This window comes from Panthera tigris, chromosome C1 (genome assembly GCF_018350195.1).
Source record: "Panthera tigris isolate Pti1 chromosome C1, P.tigris_Pti1_mat1.1, whole genome shotgun sequence".
In the NCBI taxonomy this organism is placed as follows: Eukaryota; Metazoa; Chordata; class Mammalia; order Carnivora; family Felidae; genus Panthera; species Panthera tigris.
This window is the reverse complement of record NC_056667.1, coordinates 93108133-93128203: the sequence shown is the minus strand read 5'-3', so window position 1 is coordinate 93128203 and position 20071 is coordinate 93108133. Positions and strand designations below refer to the sequence as shown.

The window sequence follows — 20071 nt, the reverse complement described above, 5'->3', positions numbered from 1 at the left end:
AGGCACCGTGAAAAATGAGCCGTCCTCCCCAGCCAGAGACATAAATCCCACCTCTTTCGAGTCTCGAAGCAGCAGGGCTGGCTGCCGCTAGCCTCTAGAATGCCTGCTGAGAGGCCTCGGGGTCCCCAATGCCCCATACAGGGGCCAGGGCACCCCCTCCCCGCTCCTAAGAGCGGCCGGTTCCCTGGGAACTGAAGGACACCAAGCAGGAGATGAGCGGCTCCAGTGCCCACCCTCACCCCTGGTGTCTGGCTAAGCACAGTGTGGCAGGGACGTGACCTCCCAAACCACACCCAGAGGGCCCAGAGGGCCCAGAGGGCCCAGAGAGCCAGGCCCATGCCTTGTGTGGGGCTCAAGGTCCCGGCCAGCATTAAGCTCCAACACCCTTTGCTGTCCTTGGGCAGTCTGCCTTCCCATCTTTTTCTCCACCTACCCACCCCACAAGTACTTATTAACTAATAAGTACAGGAGAAACAGAGGACCAGAGCTGTCAGATGGCCTAGTCCCAGACCACTGATAGTCCATGTCAGAGAGGGCCCGGCATCCTTTGGAGCATGGGGTTTTCAGGCACCAGAAGTCTTCCTGCTCTCAGACGCCCAAGCCTCCCCAGACCCGTATGAATGGAGCAGAGGAACCTTAGGCCGCAAGGGCAGCCGTGGGATTGTGGCTGTCTGCACCAACCAGCAGGGCCTTCAGGGCCAGCAACGTCAGTGGCAAATGTCCCTGCCCCCACCCCTTACGCCACCCCCCTCTTGGCTGTCCATAAGCCCCCAAGAATTAAAGCAGTCCGAGGGAAAGTGACGGAGGCCCCCCACAGAGTGACCAAGGTTAAATTTTCACCACTCGGTGGCAATAGACTTAAAAGGGATTTTAAACTATGTTGGAAAATGAAGAAAGTTTGACTAATCTCACCTGAGTTGGAGATGGAGGTTCTATCTTCTACACACTTCTATGTGACTGTGGCCTATTCCTGCTGATTCCCCTTTTCTGGTCTGCCCCCACCAGCTTCTCTGTTTAACACGCCAGGTCTGGTGTTGTCCATTCTCTGAATCCTCTCGCCTCGTCCTTCATCCCCAGCACCATGACCCCTCCAGAATAAACTGCTCTGTCCTCTGAGCTTCTTTCTCCACAACAGGGTCAGTTCAACCCGGCCAGGAGGGCTGGGCTCACCTTCACAGAATCTAACTAAGCAAGCTTCAATCGTACCGTACGGTTAACTTCAAAGGCACTAGAAAGACAGGCAAGGGCTGGAGCCCTGGGCTGGGAGGACAGTCACCAGACTCCCCTTCTCTGGGCACCTGCCCGCAAAGCTCAGGACCTCAGCACCCTGACAATCCTGGGGTGGGACTGGAAGGGAAGCAGGGGCAGCTAAAGACAAGCCTTATCGAGACGGTCACGTTCAGGGTCAAGCTTCAGGGCAACAGAGGCATTTGTATGAGAACCCAAGTCAGAGCATGTCACTCAAAGTCCTTTCTCAGCTCCTCATCTCACTTGGGGTAAAAACCAAAGTCCCTAGCATGACCCCAAAGCCCTGTGTGATCCGGCCCAAATTCTCTCTCTACCTACCTCATGCTGTGTTCTGCCTCCTCCTTCCTGTTCCTGCCACAGCAGGCTTCCTTGAACACTCCACCTCAGGACCTTTACACCTGCCCTCTCCCATTGCTCAAATGACACCTCTAGGGAGGCCTTTGCTGACCGCCCTGTTCAAAATTACACACACACACACACACATGCTCCCTGTACCTCTTCCTTGCTTTATTTTCCTTCTTATCATTTATCACCAACTGATATCTATATATTTTATTTATTATTTCTCTCCCTCACTGGAATGTAAGCTCAGTCAGGGTAGGAACTTTTATCTGTTTGATGTTTGTTCTTCTCCTCGTTGATTCACATGCCTCCTTTTAAAACCCTGTAACTTGAATCCTGAGATATAAAGTTAACTACCGTTAAAACGTCTTATGTTAGATGCTAAGGAAATGAAAGAGGGAAAGAGACAAAAATATCTGCCTAATGGAAATATATATGTATAAACATATTCATAAGGAAACACGGACCTTGTTTGCACAACTGGCCGGAGCAGTATCTATAATTACTTTCCTCCCCTGGCCAGTCCATGTTCCCTTTGCCCCCAGCGAGCACCCCAGTTGGTTGTGGGTCCTTGCCAGGGTGAGAGTGGCGTGCTGGGGCCAGAAGAGATAAATAATTGACTTTAAACAGTTCTACTCCCAAGATGACTGTTGTGTGCTCAGATCAAAGAACACTCTCCTGTCAGTTGCGCATTCCCCAAGGTGCTACAACACGCAGTAGGAGAGCTGTCCCCTGGCTGATGCTGAGGGCTTACCTGCCTCAGTGTCCCCACATCTGTGGAGGGCAGGGGGGTGCACAGATGGCTTGCTCAGGGCTGGATGCGTGAGAGGACGTAAACACTGGGGGACAGCGCACAGAGTAAGGAGGAAGACAGTCCCTCGTGCCCTTGCTCACCTCCTTCCTCAACGTCTCCCTCTGGATGGCATTTTCTGGTACCTTTACCAGTGCCTCTAGCAAGGCCCAGGGGACCCTGGGGCACTACCACCGGGGTCCCTGCTGGTGCCCTGAGAGCCCTTCACTCTTCCTGCTGGCCCGGAGTACCCACCTCTGCAGCGACTTCTCCTGAAGGCTGTAAGCCTGAGTATTGCTCAAGGCAATTGGGTCCAGCAGGGAACGCCAACTCCAGACCCCAGCTCTCTGAAGGTCCAGCATCAGCCCTCGTCCAGCCGAACACCCCACAGAGGCACCCTCCACCGGGAGCTCCATGAGGGCAGGGAAGGATCTATTTGCTCACCATCAAATTCCCGTCCACGGCACTGGCCACGTAAGTGCTGCAGTTACAAAGGCAGCTGACAAGACAGGGCAGCCGGGGGCTGGGAGGGCCCTTGGGGGTCAGCCCCGTCTCGCTCCTGCTACTCACTGAGTGGGTGATCAGTCACTCGGGCTGTCTGCTTTTCTGCTCATCCTACCCACCGTTAAAATGTCAATGTGTGACCCTCTGTCTATTGCTGAAGCAGCGGATGGCAGGAGCTTCACAGACGCTGCGGCAGTGCAGACAGAAGCAGAGCTCGCCCTGCCGCACCTCCGCGACCCTCCGGTGCCACTGCAGGGGCTTCCGCGGGGGCCTCTTGCACCAAACACATGTCCCCTCTTGTTCACCGGTGCCTCCCGCCACGCTGCGCGCCAGCAGAAAGAAGCACCCTGTAGCAGGCGGAGTTCCGCCAAGGAAGCAGAGCCAGGAGGAGATCTACACGCACAAGTACGGGGAACTGGCTACGTGGGTGTGGGGCCGGCTAAGCAGGTCTGAGGCCCATGGGGCAGGCAAGCAGGAAGGGAAGATCACGGGCAGCCCGAAACCGTTAGGCCCCTGTCGAAGCTGTTGGCCCTGCCCGAGTTCCTCCCAGGGAAGGCCTAAGCCTTCTCTTAAAGGGCTTCCAACTGACTGAGCCAGGCCCACCCAGGAATCTCCATAACTTCAAGTCAGCTGATCTGGGAGGACTTTAATCACAAGTGCAAATTCCCTTTACAGCAGTCCCCCTGGATTCATGTTTGAATAACTGGGAGAAGGACAGTGTATTCGACAAAAGAGCTGCTGCCCCCTTCTGTGCTCCATCTTTCCAGAGAGAGAGAGAGAGAGAGAGAGAGAGAGAGAGAGGGAGAGAAGGGGGGGGCTCATTTGCGGCTCCCCATCTGGAAGTGCGGTAGAAAGGGAATTCTGGGGAAAGTAATTTCACCAGCCAAGCCAGGAGGCCACAAAGCCGGCAGGCTCCCCAGTGGCTTAAATCTGCATAAAGACCAAATGTCCCACCTCATGTTGACACATCAGTCACCATCTACAAAGCATATTTGAATTCCATTGTCTTGCATAATCCTCTTGACAGCTTTCTGAAGGGAATTTAATTTATTTCAATTCACAGGTGACTCACCCAACCTCCCACACAGGCTGGTAAGTGCCAGAGCTGGACCTTGAACCTGCCTTGATCTGACTCATTCATGTCCTCACCAGACAGTGAGTTTGATAAGGAGAGAAGATCTTCGGTTTCTGGATGCACTTCAGGAGAGATGAAAGGAATAGGGACCCCATCTTTAAGACAATCTGCCTAAACTTTGGTTTTGCCGGTATTTTAGTCTCCCACACATGGTGCTAAAAAGGTCACATTTCTTTCTTAGGTTACATAATCTTTCTTCTAAAGATTAAATTTAATCTTCTCCAGGCTTCCACCCAGCCCTGTCTGCACAGATGTGCTCACTGACCAGATCTCATGAATGGCAGTGGGTCCTCTCTTTTTGGGCCAATTTGGGGCAAGGGTCTCTGCTGAGAGTCAACCTTCTCAGGGCACCCTGCAACCCTTATCCTCAGGCCCTGCCACTCCCTGGAGCACCACAGGGAAGCACGTACGGGTCCCAACCTTGGGGACCACCCTACCTTTCCCTTCTAGCCTGCTTTCGTCCAAATTTTCCTCCACTGCCTCCTCCCACAAAGACGATCCCCTCAGTGAGCCTAAAATTTTACAAAAGAAAAGCCAGGAAAAGGTGACAGTGGTCTTCCAGGTGCCTGACAACCGATGTTTTGGGCCCTCCCCTACCCCAAATATGACCAGTGATTATACTGAACGATGATCAAACTTATTGAGCACTGTATTCTAAGCACTTGGCTAGTGGCAATTCATTTAATCCTGCTAAAGGCCTCTAATGGTAGATGCTATTGCTTTGGCCATTCTCTCATGTGAGAAACAGGCTGAAGTAAGAGTTTTGACTCCAGGGGTTGTGCCCGTTATACCCACAGCCCTCTGTGCCACATCCCACCAAAATCTGGTGTCAGGCCAGCTTGCACCAAGGCCTGTCTGTGGTCTTGGGAGGGAGGAAGGACAGTTAGCTACACAAAGAAAATCAAGTCACAAACTAAAGTTGCAATAAATTATCCCACCCTGGTGGGGAAGCGGGGGGAGTAGGGGAGAGAAGGAAAGGATTCGGGTAGCTGGTTCCACTCTATACCAGCTCCGTGGTTTGGGGGAGTTTCAATATCCTGAAATACAAAACCTTTCAAGTAATCTCAAACTTTCATGTTTGTTGAGAGGACCAAAGGAGGAAAAAGTATGTGAGAGCTCTTTGTAAACTCTAAACTCAGTGGATGTTTGCATTAAGGGCCGGAACATCTGCTTCGTCAATGCCTGGGTTTAATAACTTCAACTTTGGTAGGCAACGAACAAGACAACCCAGTGCTATGGTCAGGTCACTGTGCTGGGAGCTAGGGGACCAAGCAAGATGCTCTCCTGGACACAAAAACAGAGACAGAGACAGAGACAGAGAGAGAACTTGCTTTCCCAGACTCCTTTGCAGCTAGACCTGCATGTGACAGTTCCACCAGGAAAAATCCCTGTCTAACATTGGGAGGGAGAGCGGAGGTAGAAAGAAATGAGAGGCAGCAGCTGGACTGATTAAGCATTCTGAGTCAACTTGAAAACAGGAATTCGAGAAGATACACGCACCCCTTATGTTTGTTGCAGCGTAATTTACAATAGTCAAAATATGGAAGCAGCCCAAGTGTCCGTCAATAGATGATGGATAAGGAAAACACGGTACATATGCGATGGAATATTATGCAGCCGTAATCCAAGATGAGCTCGTGCCATTTTTTTTTTTAACGTTTATTTATTTTTGAGACAGAGAGAGACAGAGCATGAATGGGGGAGGGTCAGAGAGAGGGAGACACAGAATTGAAACAGGCTCCGGGCTCTGAGCTGTCAGCACAGGGGCCCGATGCGGGGCTCGAACTCACGGACCGCGAGATCATGACCTGAGCCGAAGTCGGCACTCAACCGACTGAGCCACCCAGGCGCCCCAAGCTCGTGCCATTTGAGACCACAAATGTGTGGATGGAGCTGGAGGGTATTACGCTAAGCAAAATACATCAGATCGAGAAAGACAAATACCAGATGATTCCACTCATAAAATGGAATCTAAAACAAACAAACAAATGAATTAATAAAACCACAAGCAGAATCAGACCTCTAAATACTGGGAACAAACTAATGGTTGCCAGAGGCAACGGGGGTAGGGAGTGCGCAAAAGGGGTGAAGGGGAGACAGAGATACAGGCTTCCAGTGACAGAATGAATAAGTCACGGAATAAAAGGAACAACATAAGGGATACAGTCAATGATAGCACACCAGCGACACAACAGCTACACTCACGGTGAACAAGGTAGAATCTATAAACCACGAAGAGACTAAATCGCTAAGTTGTACGCCTTAAACTAATGTAACATTGGGTGTCACCTGTCCTCGGCTGAGGTAGGTTTCTAGCCTCCTTCCTGGGCAGTGGGCAGCAGAGGGCTGTGTTTCTTCCAGATCAGTCCTGTGGGATGCTCGGGTGTTCCTCCTGGCTTGGTAACGTCTTGGATCTCTCCAAGGTTCTCTGAACCACCTAATATCCTCGAATAAATTCCTTTCTGCTTACATCATCCAGAGTGGGATCTGTTGCCCCAGCTTGATATCGGAAGAGATTCCAAGCAAGAAACCTTCGAGGAAATGAGAATCTGGGACTCGTTTTCTGAATGAGTTGCACTTCCAGACAATGGAGTGCTGGTTAGCATCAGAGGAGGGAATTTTGGGGTGGGTGGCACAGTCAGGAAACAGCTACTGCCATCAGCTGAGGCCTCCACAAGAAGGTGCCCATGGGATGCAAGGCTTTGGCAGTTGAGCGGCTGCTGAAGTGAACCTTGCTCTGGCTAGTTCACTGGATTGTTCTGAAGCAAATGTCATAAAAACATTTCAGAAGTATTTCAGCACGCTTCTAGAAAAGGTGACTTTGTGGGGCACCTGGGTTGCTCAGTCGGTTAAGCGTCTGACTTCAGCTCAGACCATGATCTCGTAGCTCGTGAGTTCGGGCTCTGTGCTGACAGCTCAGAGCCTGGAGCCTGCGTCGGATTCTGTCTCCCTCTCTCTCTCTGCCCCTCCCCTGCTCACCCTCTGTCTCTCCATCTCTCTGTTTCTCTCTGTCTCAAAAATAAAATAAACACTAACAATTTTTTAAAAAGAGAGAAAAGGTGACTTTTTAAAACATAAGCACAATACTATTATCACATTTAAAAACTATATAACATTGGGGCGCCTGGGTGGCTCAGTCGATTGAGCGGCCGACTTTGGCTCAGGTCATGATCTTGCAGTCCGTGAGTTCGAGCCCCGTGTTGGGCTCTGTGCTGACAGCTCAGAGCCTGGAGCCTGCTTCACATTCTGTCTCCCTCTCTCTCTCTACCCCTCCCCCTCTTGCACTTTTGTCTCTCTGTCTCAAAAATAAAATGAAAACATAAAAAAAAATTTTTTTAACATATAACATTAATTTCTTAACACAATCAAATATCCAGCCAAGGTTCAAATTTCCCCATTGTCTTGCCCTTTTTTTTTTTTAAACACTTTGCTCAAGTCAAGATCCAAATAACTCCGGCCTTTGCAATTAGTTAATACATCTTAACTTTCTTTCAACCTATGGATTACACTCCCTCATTGTCTCTCTTTTTTTCCTCCTTGCTGTTTGTTCCATAGACCTCCCACAGGCCAACCCCCTTTCGCCTGTTGGAAAGTCAAAACCTACATTTCCAAGAGTCTTTCCGTGAAGGTGTCATCACAACCTGCGGTCTCCCAAGCAGGTGCCCCCGCATGCGTCTTTCAGGTGGCAATGAGCCAGGTGAGAGGCCACCTTCAGGGTGGTGCTGGAGGTGTCTGAGTCCCCCCGGACACTTGTGGTGGGGGCTCCGGGCTCTTGTCCCTGGAAGCCCAGGAGCCAAGCAGCAGGGCGGGTGGCAATGTGGGTGTTCCTCCCGCTGCAGCTCCTCGTCCTCCCGGGAGTCCTGTAAGCCATCCCCCCACCTGCCATAAATCCCTTTACGCACAAACTGGCTAGAGAACGTTCGGTTGACTGCGGCGGTGGGTGGGTGTCACATGAGAATAAGCCTTAATTCTGCACAGTATTTTAGAGTATAAAAACACTTTCACCTATATCATGGCATGGGTGCCCTTAGCTACCCCACAAGGGGGGCATTCTTATCCCCATTGAACGGATGAGCCCAGAGAGGGTCAGACCGAGCAACCAAGCCGAACTCTTACAGTTAGGGAGTGTCTCAAGACTCAGTCCCAAGGCTTCAGATTCCAGGTCCTCTATTGTCTCTTGCTGTTCTGCCTCCCTCTCCTCACAGGCTGCCACGGTCACAGCAGAGATGACGGAGGCTCTAGGGCTAAGATGGCTGCAGGAAATACGGCAGCCCAGGGAGATAGTCTGGAAAGACTCCTCACTTTGCCTAAGATCAGTATATATCCTCCCCACATGTCTCTGCCCAGCGACGTCTCTACGGGGCTGCTTTGTCCAAGTCCTGGGGTCTGAGTGCCCCCTGCTTTCCTCCTTCTGCCAGGCCTGTGCTGGAGAGGGGGCGGCAGGGGGTCAGGAAAGGCAGCCTCCCAGGCTACTGCCCTGTCACCCCAGCTCTGTCACCAAAGCCCCTCCAGAGTCCCTGTTTCAGGCTGTGCGTGGAAGGAGGTGCACTTGGTGTTTGAGGGGAGATAGTGGAAGGGGCTTGAGGGGCCCTGAGAGCACGGAGTCCTTCTCCAATGCATTATCGTCCAAGTTTAAGTAGCAGCAGTGGCCTGAGGGGGTCTGGATGAGAGGAGGAACCAGTGGCGGGCTCCGAGGGCCTTTCCTCTGCCCTCTCTGATGGACAGCAGCTTTGATCCCAGGGTCTGAGCTCATAACTAACGTCCCAGGCACGGGTGCCCTGGGGCTTCTCCAAGGACGTCTGGCTGACAAGGCCGACTCGGTCGGACCTTAGTGGGCAGGCCTGGCCCCATTGCTGTGGGCTGTGACGGGTTTATAGCCGGCTGGCCGACAGTAGTTACCTCAGATTTATCACCCTTCTACAAGGGCAGAGGGGGCCCTTAAATCACCATGATGGGAAATGCTGTCGGAGGGAGAGGAGGGCAAGTAAGTAAGGAGCCATCCTGGGGGCTTGGGCTTCCTGCTGGCTCCTTGGGTTAGAGTCCTTTCCAGAAGGGGACTGACAGTGCTGGAGCCCAGGGGAACCAAGCAGCCACCTGGGGAAGAGCCGGGAAGGACTGCAGGAAGTGACCCAGAAGAACGAGGGCGCCCAGCTCCCGCTGGGCTGGCCAGGGCGGAGCCATGCAAGTGCGGGGACCCGGCACCGAAACTGCTGGCCGCCGTGACTTGGAGAAGCAGCTCATTGCTGTGGCCGGTGCCGCACGTGTGCCTGCCTAAGCAGTCCCACCTCCCTAGCAGCATGTCCCTCTGCAACCAAGGGTGTTTGTGGCAACGCCATGTGTGCGGACATCTGTGCCCTTTCTCTGGATGTGTGTCTGCTTGGGGGTCTATGTCAGCAAACAGGGGCATGCGTGCAATGAGGCCATTTCCCATTGCACTTGAGCACAGGGCTAGCTAGATGCACCTGTGAGTTGGTATTGCACGTGTGGGCAGGTGGGGTGCAGGGTCAGGACCTATTCAAAGGTAGTAGCTTCTGGGTCCCTGTCCATGCCTGTGCACTGGGTGAGTCTAAGGACATCAGGAGAAAGAAGACGCCGGGAAGACAAGGAGAGGAGCTGGTGGTGGCATTTGGTAGGACAACGAGGGCTGACTGAGCAGAATGGGAAGAAAAGGAAGGCAGGCAGTGGATGAGCAGTGAGTCATACGGAGCAGAGAGAAAGAGCGCTCAAGGGAGGTGCCCAGATGTCCACACAATGCAGTCAGCTCAGCCCCACATGTGGTCAGAGAAAACGGGAGGGAAAGGGTAGAGGGTAGAGGAGAAGTGTAGGAAGAAACCCAGAAAGGACAGGGAGAGGAGAAAGGTGAGCCAAGAAGGGAAGAGTGGGGCGAGCCAGCCGGCGGGAACACCATCTGCTCCAGAGGACCCCAACACCCAGGCTTTGCAGCTGGTCTCACCTCAGCTAGCTCCTTGAGCAGCAGCTGGCCCCGAAGCAGGACCCTCCCCCAAGGCAGCCTGGCCCCTGGCCAACCCCCTGCCACAGGCTGGCAGCCACTCAAGCCTGGCTCAGAGCACCTGGAGAGCGATCCGGGCTGGGGCAGGGAGCTGAAGCAAGCATGCCATGCTGGAGTGTTCACACAGAGAAGAGGGTCTCTGTTCTCCGACGTACATGGGCCGACGTGCACCTGCAGGTACCCCTGCAAAGCCCAACTGCCACCCGGTACACAAACGTGTGCACCTGCGTGTCCAGCTTCATGTCCCCACGTGTCCTGACCACACGAGGCATCACCTGGACCCACCAAAGTTGGTCCATGCCACCTCTTCCCGCAGCCCCGGCCGTTCCTGGGCTGGGCTCTACAAAGCCTTCCTTTTCTGTCCTTGAATTTGCTGTGTGGGATATTCCGGCTGGACTGCCTGGTCCAGGCTGGGCTGGACCAGCTGGGCTCCAGCAGCCTGAGCCCCAAAAGGCAAGATGTGGACCCCAACTCTGCAAGTGGCACCCGGCCTCCCACTCACTCTGCAAACCCGGCTCTGCCACCATACACCCCACCCTATGGGTTTGTGTTTACAGGACAGGTGTGCGCCTTGGGTGTGTCCGTGTGGCTGTGGATGTCATGGGGTACCCGGTGAGGTCAGAAGCTGGGCATGCTAAGCCAAGTGGCCCTTCTCCAGGTGTGACATGTGGAGCCTAGGTGTCAGGAAAAGTCCCTCACGTGTCCTTCGACTGCCCTCCTTTCCCATCCTTCACTGGCTCAAATGCTGCCTCCCCCTTGAAGCCTCCCTGAGGCTCATCTAGAGCAACTGCCCACCTGTGCTCCCACACAGCTGAACCTAACCCTTTCGTTGATTCTTTTGTCAATGATGTCATTCACATACACAAAACTATATACCACAACCCGCGCTGTGGTGGACAGGCTGCAAGATACCGCCCCCCCCCCCCATAATCTCCTTCTGTTGCTGTCTGTGCCTTTGTGAGATCTCTTCCTCAAAAATGTGGGCAGGACCCGTGACTCGCTTTTAGTAAAACCCAGCAGTGGGGGTCTCTGTAGCCCCTGGAACGCTGTTAAGTGCCTGCCTTCTCCATCATCTACAAGGGTTTCCATCCGGAAAGACCATCCCCTGCCCCATCACTCAGGACTAGGGGCAACAGTGGTGTTCTGCTAGCTACCCACACAGCACAACTCAAGCAGGGGCTGTGGCGGGACATTGGGGCTCCCCCGAGTCCCCTCTGCTGTTCCACGCAGCAAGGGCGGCAGGGGGCGCGCTCCTTTCTGCCTTGTCGGAAAGACAGAGCTCCTCATCTACCAGCCTAAATCACTAGCACAAAGCCTGGTGCATAGTAGGACCGCCACCAGTGTTTCTTGAAGGAAGAGCAAAGGGCTGATAAAATAACGCATGAACGATGTGAACGAGGAAAGGCCATTTTGCCAGGAGCCAGGGGACTGAGGGCATTGGCCTGCAGGTGATGCGTGCAGGAACAAGGAGAAGCCAGATTCCTCTGTGGATAGACACACAAAGCTGGCTGTCCTGAGATGCTTCCTACTTGAGCAAAGTTGCTACCCTGGGGAGCGGGGAGGAGGGGACCTGTGTGTCCTTCCATGGCAGGAGAGAGGTGCTGTGGGGAATCAAGCGGCAGAGCTATATGCCCAAGGCTGCCGTTTAGAAAGAGCACCTTCACCTTCCCCATTCCCAACATCCCTCCGCTGGTGAAAGCCGAGAAGGGAACAGGGAGCCTTCAGCGGGTTCACTGGTACAGGTTTAAATTTGAAATCAGGCGAAACTGGCCACAGGGAAGGATCTCCAAGGCAGGCAGCCCAGGCGCTAGGGTTCTCCATGCAGAATAGGGTTCTCACCTATTTCTGGAGTTTCTGCCCGCCCCCCCCCACCCCCGCCCAATGCACTACCTGCTGCCCCCTGCTACCTGTAAATCCTCCCGCTAGGGGACAAAGCCTGTCAGCGCACAGTGAGGAACTTGGCATTGAATAAAACATCCCAGGGAGAGGTTAGCAGGGGAAGCACATTCTCACGGAGTGCCAGGTGATACTGTGTGCACACCCTCTGCTATGCTCAGCTCCTGTGGGCAGGGGCAGGGGGTCTTGGGAAGGGCGGTGTCCGCAGCAGGAGGCATCTGTGGTGTGGAAGAGCTGAACACCTTTCCTTCCGCTCCTTGGGGACTGGAGTCACCCTCCCCTGCAGCGCTAGGGACAGAAGCATCGGAGGTGGCTGCTCTCCATTGGCCCTGACACTCCCACTAACTAGAGAGAAAACAAAGGCTTCCCCGTCCTTCATGCCAGCTTCTCTCCGCAAGAGGAATAAAACGGCTCACTTATTTTGATCGCTCACAGATTTCTCGGGAAATGGGCTATTAGTTCCCCTAATGTAAAGATAATAGGCTCATCCCCCTTGGCAAATGGCACAGCCCCAGCACAAACACGCTCACAGAACCTTCGGAAGGCCTTTCCGTGGAGAACAGAGGACGTGCCAGGAGCAGGAGCCGAGAGGAAGCAAGGAGCAGGCTGGTGCCCCCCCCCCCCCCGGTCCCAGGCCCGTGGGTGCTGGCGGCAGCCACCGCAGGCCGAGTCCTCAGGGACCCAGGGAGAGGTCACACCTGATGGAGCTCAGTCCCTACAAGGCCCCACTTCCCTGTCCTCTTGGCTGGTGGGGGCAGAGGCCAGGGCACTGCTGGACGAGATGGGCATTGGCTGAACGAGGGTCGCTCTGCCACTAAGCAGGCTCACAGAGCCACAGACCTGCTTTCCGGGGTCTCTCCCGGCCATGCCACGGCCCCCTCTGCTAGAAGACGTCACTCTGGATTGCACTGTCTTCATAACCAACCCTCACAAACATCTGTGGGGTAAGTAGACACTATTAGTATTGCCTGACTGGTAATAACAGGCTGATGAAAAGGGCAATACAACGTGAAAACCCTGATCGAATCACACACACCCTCCCACCCTCATTTGAGATGGGAAATTCTCTCTCCTGCCCTCACAGAAGGGGCCGAGACAGCATCTGGCATCATAAGGCAATTGACCTTTAAACAACACAGGGTTTGGGGGCACCGACCCCCTCCCCACCCCACCCAGTCAAAAGTCCACTTATAACTTTTAACTTGCCCCAAACTTATCTACTAATAGGCTACTGTTGACTGTAAGCTTTACCGATACATAAACAGTCCATTAATACATATTTTGTATGTTATACATACGATATATCATGTTCTTACAATAAAGTAAGTAAGAGGACAGAAAATGTTATTAAGGAAATCATAAGGGGGGGGTGCACCTGGGTGACTCAGTCCGTTGAGCCTCCGACTTCAGCTCAGGTCATGATCTCACGGTTCATGAGTTCCAGCCTCACGCTGGGCTCGCTGCTGTCGGCACAGAGCCTGCTTTGGATCCTCTGTCTCCCTCTCTCTGCCCCTCCCCCCTCTCAAAATAAAATAAACATTTAAAAAATACTTCAAAATGGGTAAAATTAGAAAATCATAAGGAAAACACAGTTACAGTACTGCGCTGTATTTATCCAAAAATACCCACCTAGAAATGGATCTGCACAGTTCAGACCCGTGTTGTTCAAGGCTCAGCTATATAACAATCCCCATCTAACAGGTGCAAAACCTTGCATGAGACAGGGAACGTAAGTTAACCAAAGTCACACGGCGGAGCTAGGACTGGAATCGGTCGCAGAGGCCCTAGGCCAAGGACAGAAGGTTTCCAGGGAAGTGGCCCTGCGTGTTCCTTTCAGGACACTGTCCTTCTTCACCTTCCCTCCACCTCCATCACAGGACAGAACCACAGGAACAGCACCTTAGGGACTTGGGAGGACAGGCTCTCAGGGAGCTCCATGGCCCCTCACACCCAGGGTGGGGGCTCCTCAGCCCTTGGCAAGCACCACCCACTCACACCAGAAGGGAGCAGGAAGCCCGGCTTTCCTATAGCCTGTGAGACTGGCCCCTCCAAGCTGAGCCCAGGGCCCTGCGAGGTGGTGGCTTCACCTGGATATTCAGTCACACTGGCTATACTCTGTGGTCATGTTGCGGCTTTATTTGTCACATTTCTGCCCTCTCTGTCCAGGCTGCATGCTCTGTGGGGGCAAGGATGTCGACTGGTACCATTCTTGCTCCCGGGGAGTGCTGGGCAAGTAAGGGGGGCTCAGGGACACCCACTGTTGGGTGAGATTTGGGGCAGGGGGTGAGGCAGGGGTCTGTCACGCTGACCACAGTGAGTGACTGTGCAAACCACCTTTTCTGCCCAAGCCTCAGTTTCCTGCTGTTCTTGGTCTGTGTATCTCCCGAAGCATCCAGGCCTGACACCCAGTAGGTGCTCCCCCCGCCTCCTCGCCTCTGCTAGCCCTGCCCCTTGAGCTGTGGAAGCACAAGCGACAGCAGGATCGCCTCACTCAGAGGACAGGGGGTGACATTCCTCATCTCTTGGCTGTCAGACACCCTGAGGGCAGGTGCCATGGCCTGGGGACACACAAAAATGAACTCACGTTATCTGTCTTTCTGCGCCAAAGGAGAAGCCATGGAGACTCTGGGCAGGAGGATTTCTGCAGCCTGGCAGGTTGCCTAGGGGATGTCCAGCCCAGGAGGGGAAATTGGCCTTTGACCACCCCTTTAGGGCCACCCATGGGGTGATCAGAACCCTGTCAGGGATGGTAATGGGGGTGGAATCATACTGTGTCTCAGAGCGGGTACCACAGACCCAAGAGAGGACAGAGGGGTCCAGCTGCTCTGAAGTTTCAGAAAGGGGTGCGGACGCATGTCCCTCAGCAGGAATTAGTGGGGAGTCACCAAGGAACACAGAAGGATGAGACCAGGTGGATTTGAACATGCAAATGAGTAGGATGGGCCAGTTTACTGATCAGCCTTCCCCTCCTCCTCTTCCTCTGCTTCCTCCTCCTCCTCCTTGTCTTGGGGCGCTGAGGTCTCGGCCTCAGGCTCCTTCTCCCCCGGGGGCTCCACTACCGGCTCCTCTACCAGGAGGCACTGCGCCAGCCGCTCCAGGTCACCCAGGCTTATCCTCTGCAGGCGCTCCTGGTGCTCCTGCTTCAGCAGCCGCAGCACCGCCTTGGTGTCCTGGGGCTCAAAGTGTTTGGCTAAGACCAGGCCCAGATGGTGCCACAGGGGCTGGGGCTGGTGGGCCTCCCCGGCAGTGGACTTTGCCAAGGGCCGCATCATGACATTGATGGAGGCGTTGGGCCCGATGCGGTAGTCAGAGAGACGATTGTCATCGGCCAGAAGCTGGCCTCGGAAGAGCAGGTGCTGCTGCTCCTCGGGCACCTGCAGTCGCTCCGACACCAGCTTCTTCAGCATGGCCACACTCTCTTGCCCTGACACCTTTAGGCTGCATCGCTGGCCCAGAAGCAGCTTGACTGTGAAGAACATTGGGCCAAGAATGGAATCAGGAGGGATCCATGTTCCATTCTGCAGCTGCCCTGAGGGTTAAGGGCCGGTGCTGGAGCAGGTGACTTCTCCTATCAATGGGGGGCGGTGGCCCTCAGAGGCCAGGGGGACCAGCCCAAATGGACAGCCATTGGCTAATGCACAGTGATGTCACAATGCTACAGGAGGGCTCATTCTGAGAGTGGGACTTTGGCAAAATTAGAGGGACATGTCTCCCTTCGTTTCTCCATGAAGAGAGAAAGGAGGAGAGAAGAGGAGAAAAGGAGGGCCAGGAAAGAAAACACAGGACCCGGAGAAAGGAGAGCGGGAGAGGGAATAGGAGGGTCCCAAAGCAGAGAGGGCAAAAGGAAACACGTCCTCGTGGATTCATTCAACACGTATGGATGGGGTGCCTTCTTCACCAGGACCTGTCCCTGGATGGGGGAGATCCTGTCGCAATGGATACATCCTGCCCTCACGAAGCTTTCAGTCTAGCGAGCCGGCTAACATTTACCAAGTGCCTTCTTCCTGTCGAGCACTTTACACGCTCCCTTGGATTGGGTTTCCCAGAAGAAGACCCTGAGACAGGGATTCGAGGGCGCGAATTTAGCTGGGAGGAGACCCCAGGAAGCGCCAGCAGGGAGGTGAGGAGGTGAGACTAGGAAGGGAGGGAAGACAGAGCTGAAGGAAGAAGCAGGTTGCCCTTGTGAATAACCGGGAGGCTTCAATCCTGCTCGGTGCTCCGGAAGGCTGTGTGGAGTCCACCTGAGTGATACCACCCGAATCTGTGTGCTTGGGCCCCTGCCTTTGGTTGGTGGCGGTGCTAATCCCTTGGCTGCGTGCCCTGCATGAGTGCCATTGCTCCTGTGACCAGAGGAAAACCCTTGGGCAGATATCTGCAGGCGCCGGCAGGGGGAGGCCTCAGGCGTTCAGGAAGGTGAGCGTGGAGAGGACAGAACGGTTCACCACCCATGTCTGCATCAGGGGGCCTCGCCGCGTCGAATCCTCACAACCTCGGAGGCACCATTTGCCAGAGGAGACCACAGAGCTCAGCTTGATCACACGCAGGCAGCATAGCTTGGGTCTTTGCCATTAGTGCCTGTTGCCTCCGGGAACATCTGCTCGGGGCCTTTGGTGTTCCAGGCACTCGGCAGACACCCAGGGCTCCGAGGTGAATACGGAACACGCACGGGGCCTCTGCCATGTCAGCTACTTCTGTGCTGGCAGTTTTCTGTCCGCTTGCCTAAGGTCTCCTGGGTCATGCCCTTTATATACGCTGGCACATTTAAGCCCAGGAGGAAGGTATCATCGTAACCGAATTTTGGAAACAGGTGCAGCGGGAAACGGGTGCACCTCTGGTGGGGTGGTTTTTGCCAGGGAGCCTCTCCCGGCTCCCTCACTCTCCATGCTCCACTCTTCTCTGCGAGCTCTCCTGTTCCTCTTCCTCCTCCTCTCCTTTCCTTCTATTCAGCCTGGGCTACACTTGAACGCTGGTTAAAAACCACCTTCTCCAGGGGCGACTGGATGGCTCAGTCAGCAGAGCATCCCACAGGCTCAGATCATGATCTCACAGCTCGTGGGTTCGAGCCCCACCGTTGTGCCTTGTACTGACAGCCTGGAACCTGCTCTGGAGTCTCTGTCTTCCTCTCTCTCTGCCCTCTCCCGCTTGTGCTCTCTCCCTCAAAAACAAATACACATTAAAAAAAAAATCTCCTCCAAGCTGCCAACACCTTGGACTTTCCAGACCTTTCCCTTCCACAGCACCTAGCCCTGATCCCCTGCCCAGGGTTGCTCCAAAACACCACCCTTCTTCAGGTCCTGGCAGCTTCGGGCCACGTTCTCACTCTCGGCAGTGACCCAAATTCTAGTCCATAGGGAAACCAAGCCCGCCAGGCAAGAAATCCCTGACATCTTGCCCTTTCCCACCAACCAGAGTGCTGCCACGGGCCCCCTGCTGCTTCCGCACCTCCCTCTTCCTCTTCTCCCTTAAATGGGCCCTCTTGTTATTTCCCTTCTCCTTCGGAAAGGTCTCCAAAACCCACGTCTTGTCTCGTCCGCATCTGCACTGACCCCAAGCCAATTCAGGTTCTCCCCTTCCTCCATTTTCTGTGGCTCAGAATTCATAGTTCATCTCCTCTGTCCAGTCCCACCCCCTTGGGTCCATTCGTGCAGCAGCCAAAGGGCTCTTCTTAAATAAAAGTGAGCCAAGTCCCTGCTCTGAGTAACACCATCCAGTTTAATCCTTCTAGCCTTTGGAATCAAAATTAGCCTCCTCAGCCCCACATCCGTGGGCACCATGGCTCCGCCCTGCTTGCCACCCAAACCTCATTGCTTCCCCCCACTGCAGCCAACCACCTGCCATTTCCTCTACTTCTTTGTCCCCTGTGAAGTCTGTAATGCTAGTTGAAAACCACCTCCTCCATGAAGCCTTCCCTGCTGTCCCAGTCCTGGGTGCAGGCAGTCCCACCTCCCTGCATCTATCACCCCCCTTGAGCACACCTGCGTGGATGCCCCTGGCACGCGGAGGAGGGAGGGAGGGAGTCGCACCAGTCTTTGTATCCCCTACCACCTGCGCAGAGAAGGTTTCAAATCACGTCTTCTGAATGAAGATAAAATTTAAACATGCTGAGCTATGCAGGATCCAGTATGACAGGCTGTGGAAAGATATAAACCTGCCTGCAGCCTCTCCTTTGCCCCTCCCTCTTCCCCTAGAGACATGAAAATCCAAATTCACACGAAAATTAAATCAGCAAGTGATTCTAATCTTTACCAAAGGATCTGCTATAGTATTCTTTAAATAGTCAACTCCCTTGGTGCATCTGAAATAAGACAGAATTTGCAAATGTGCATATAGTGTGTGCCCCGCCCCCCCTCCCCTCCCAGTGGATTCCATGATGTCAGGGCATCTGTGCAGAGGGAGTAACGCAGGGATGAGGCTTCTCCCTGGCTAACTGGGAGCTCCCAGCCTCTGGAGGGGAGGATCCTGTGGTAGACAACGCATGGGATGGGCAGGATTGAGGACATACCATGTGAGATGCCCAGAGCAGAGTTAATCCAAGAAGGCTTCCTGGAGGGGGCCAAAGTTTGAGTTGTGTTCTGCAGGACACAAAAGAAGGTGAGATGGGGAAGAGGGTGGCTTGCAATCTCTCTCACTGGCTGTGGGACTTCCGAGGAAAGTGGCGGGAGTCAGAGTTCTGAGCACGGAGGAAGGGAAAACAAGCCACCTGCCTCGCCTCTCTGCCTCAGACCATCTACCCAGGGGGTGCTGCCCAGGACACTGGCAATACTGGCGAAGGGCCTGGCTTCTAGAAGCATGTGAGAGCCCCATCTCAGGCTCCATCTCTCCAAGGCTACTTGGTGCCCCTGTGACAGGTGAGGGCCACAGCTGCCGATTTATGCTTTTCAAATCAGGCTCCCTGGTCTAGAGAGTCCCATGGTCCTAAAGGGCCATGAGGAGAGAAGCGGCAGAATTAGCGCTGTCCCAGGAAACTGAGAGAGAAGATCACCACCTGCCCCCTGGAGCAGTGCCTGGAGCTCCCATTGCCTTCCCCAAGGGGGACAATAGGGGGCACCTTGCTGGGCCCTCAAGTCATAGTTGGAACCTGGAAATTTCATAATTTTTCCCATGTAATTGCTTGTCTTAATTATGCAATTAGCATGAGCAAATGCAATTGTCTAATCAGAACATGCAATCAGAAATGATTGCCATAATTGGGGGGAAGGTTAGTGGGAATGGCTGGGTTTGTGACTTGGGGGAAAGGAATGAGCGCGTGCTAGGGAGAACCGGGGCAGTAGGGTAGGCTCAGAGCCTCTCGCAAACAACAACAGACACAACTGTGTCGCTGGGAAACAAGCACCATGTCTGCGTTGGGGGAGGGCTCTGGGGACACATCTGTGAATGCCAAGGTGCCTGGAGGCCCCGGCCATACTCCTGAACAGACTGACTGGATGTTGGTACGAGTAGGCCGCGAACTCCATAAAAGCCATGTGTCCATCTGCCATCCTGGGGCCTGCCTTAAGCAAGCCTGCTATCGAGGCCTTCTGGATTCTCATGGGGGTGGGGTCACTGCTCAGCCCCCCGCACAGGGTGGCTGTGACGGCCAGGAGAGGCAGGCCATGCACAGTGTCTGGTCCCTGATGGCATTCAGTACGTATTTATATAAACTTGTAAATGTGGGCTCTGTCACCCCCAGCTGTCAGGGAAGACCCCGTGATACCCAGAAGCATGCCCAAAGCATGACTCCCCAGGGGGCCGGAGTCAGCTCTCATTGCCTGCACAGGTAGCCTGACCATCCAGGATCTGCAGACTTGGCCAGTCAAGGGGGAAGAAGGCCCAAGGTGCTCGATGACAGCTGGTGGCGGGGAGGGGAGAGGGGAGGAAGCGGGGGGGGGGGGGCGGTGGTGCTCTGGGCTCTGGGGAGAGCACAACCACTCCCTGGGGCTGCACAAGAAGGCTCATCAAAAAGATAGGTGATGATCTCTGCCCCCCTCCCTCCCTGGGCACGTCATCAAGTTATTGCACTTGAACAACATCAGGCTGGCCTTCCAGGGAGGCGGGGGAGAGACCAAGAGGCATAGGGAAGAGAGAACACAGAGAAGCTTGGGGGAGAAACAGTCACGGAGACAAAGCCAGCAAAAGACGGAGGGACAGAAAGAGGAGGGGAGGGGGG

At 54.3% G+C, this 20071-nt stretch overlaps 2 protein-coding genes across 2 annotated transcripts in view; both read right to left on the bottom strand.

Annotated features, from left to right (window-relative positions):
• The window catches only part of SLC6A17 (solute carrier family 6 member 17), a 128437-nt gene that overhangs the window by 71633 nt on the left and 36733 nt on the right, over positions 1–20071 (bottom strand). The window lies entirely within an intron of this gene.
• On the bottom strand, positions 14842–15524 carry UBL4B (ubiquitin like 4B). The gene has a single exon (XM_015534966.2). The coding sequence runs from the start codon at positions 15402–15404 to the stop codon at positions 14874–14876; it is 531 nt and encodes a 176-aa protein (XP_015390452.2). The 5' UTR covers positions 15405–15524; the 3' UTR covers positions 14842–14873.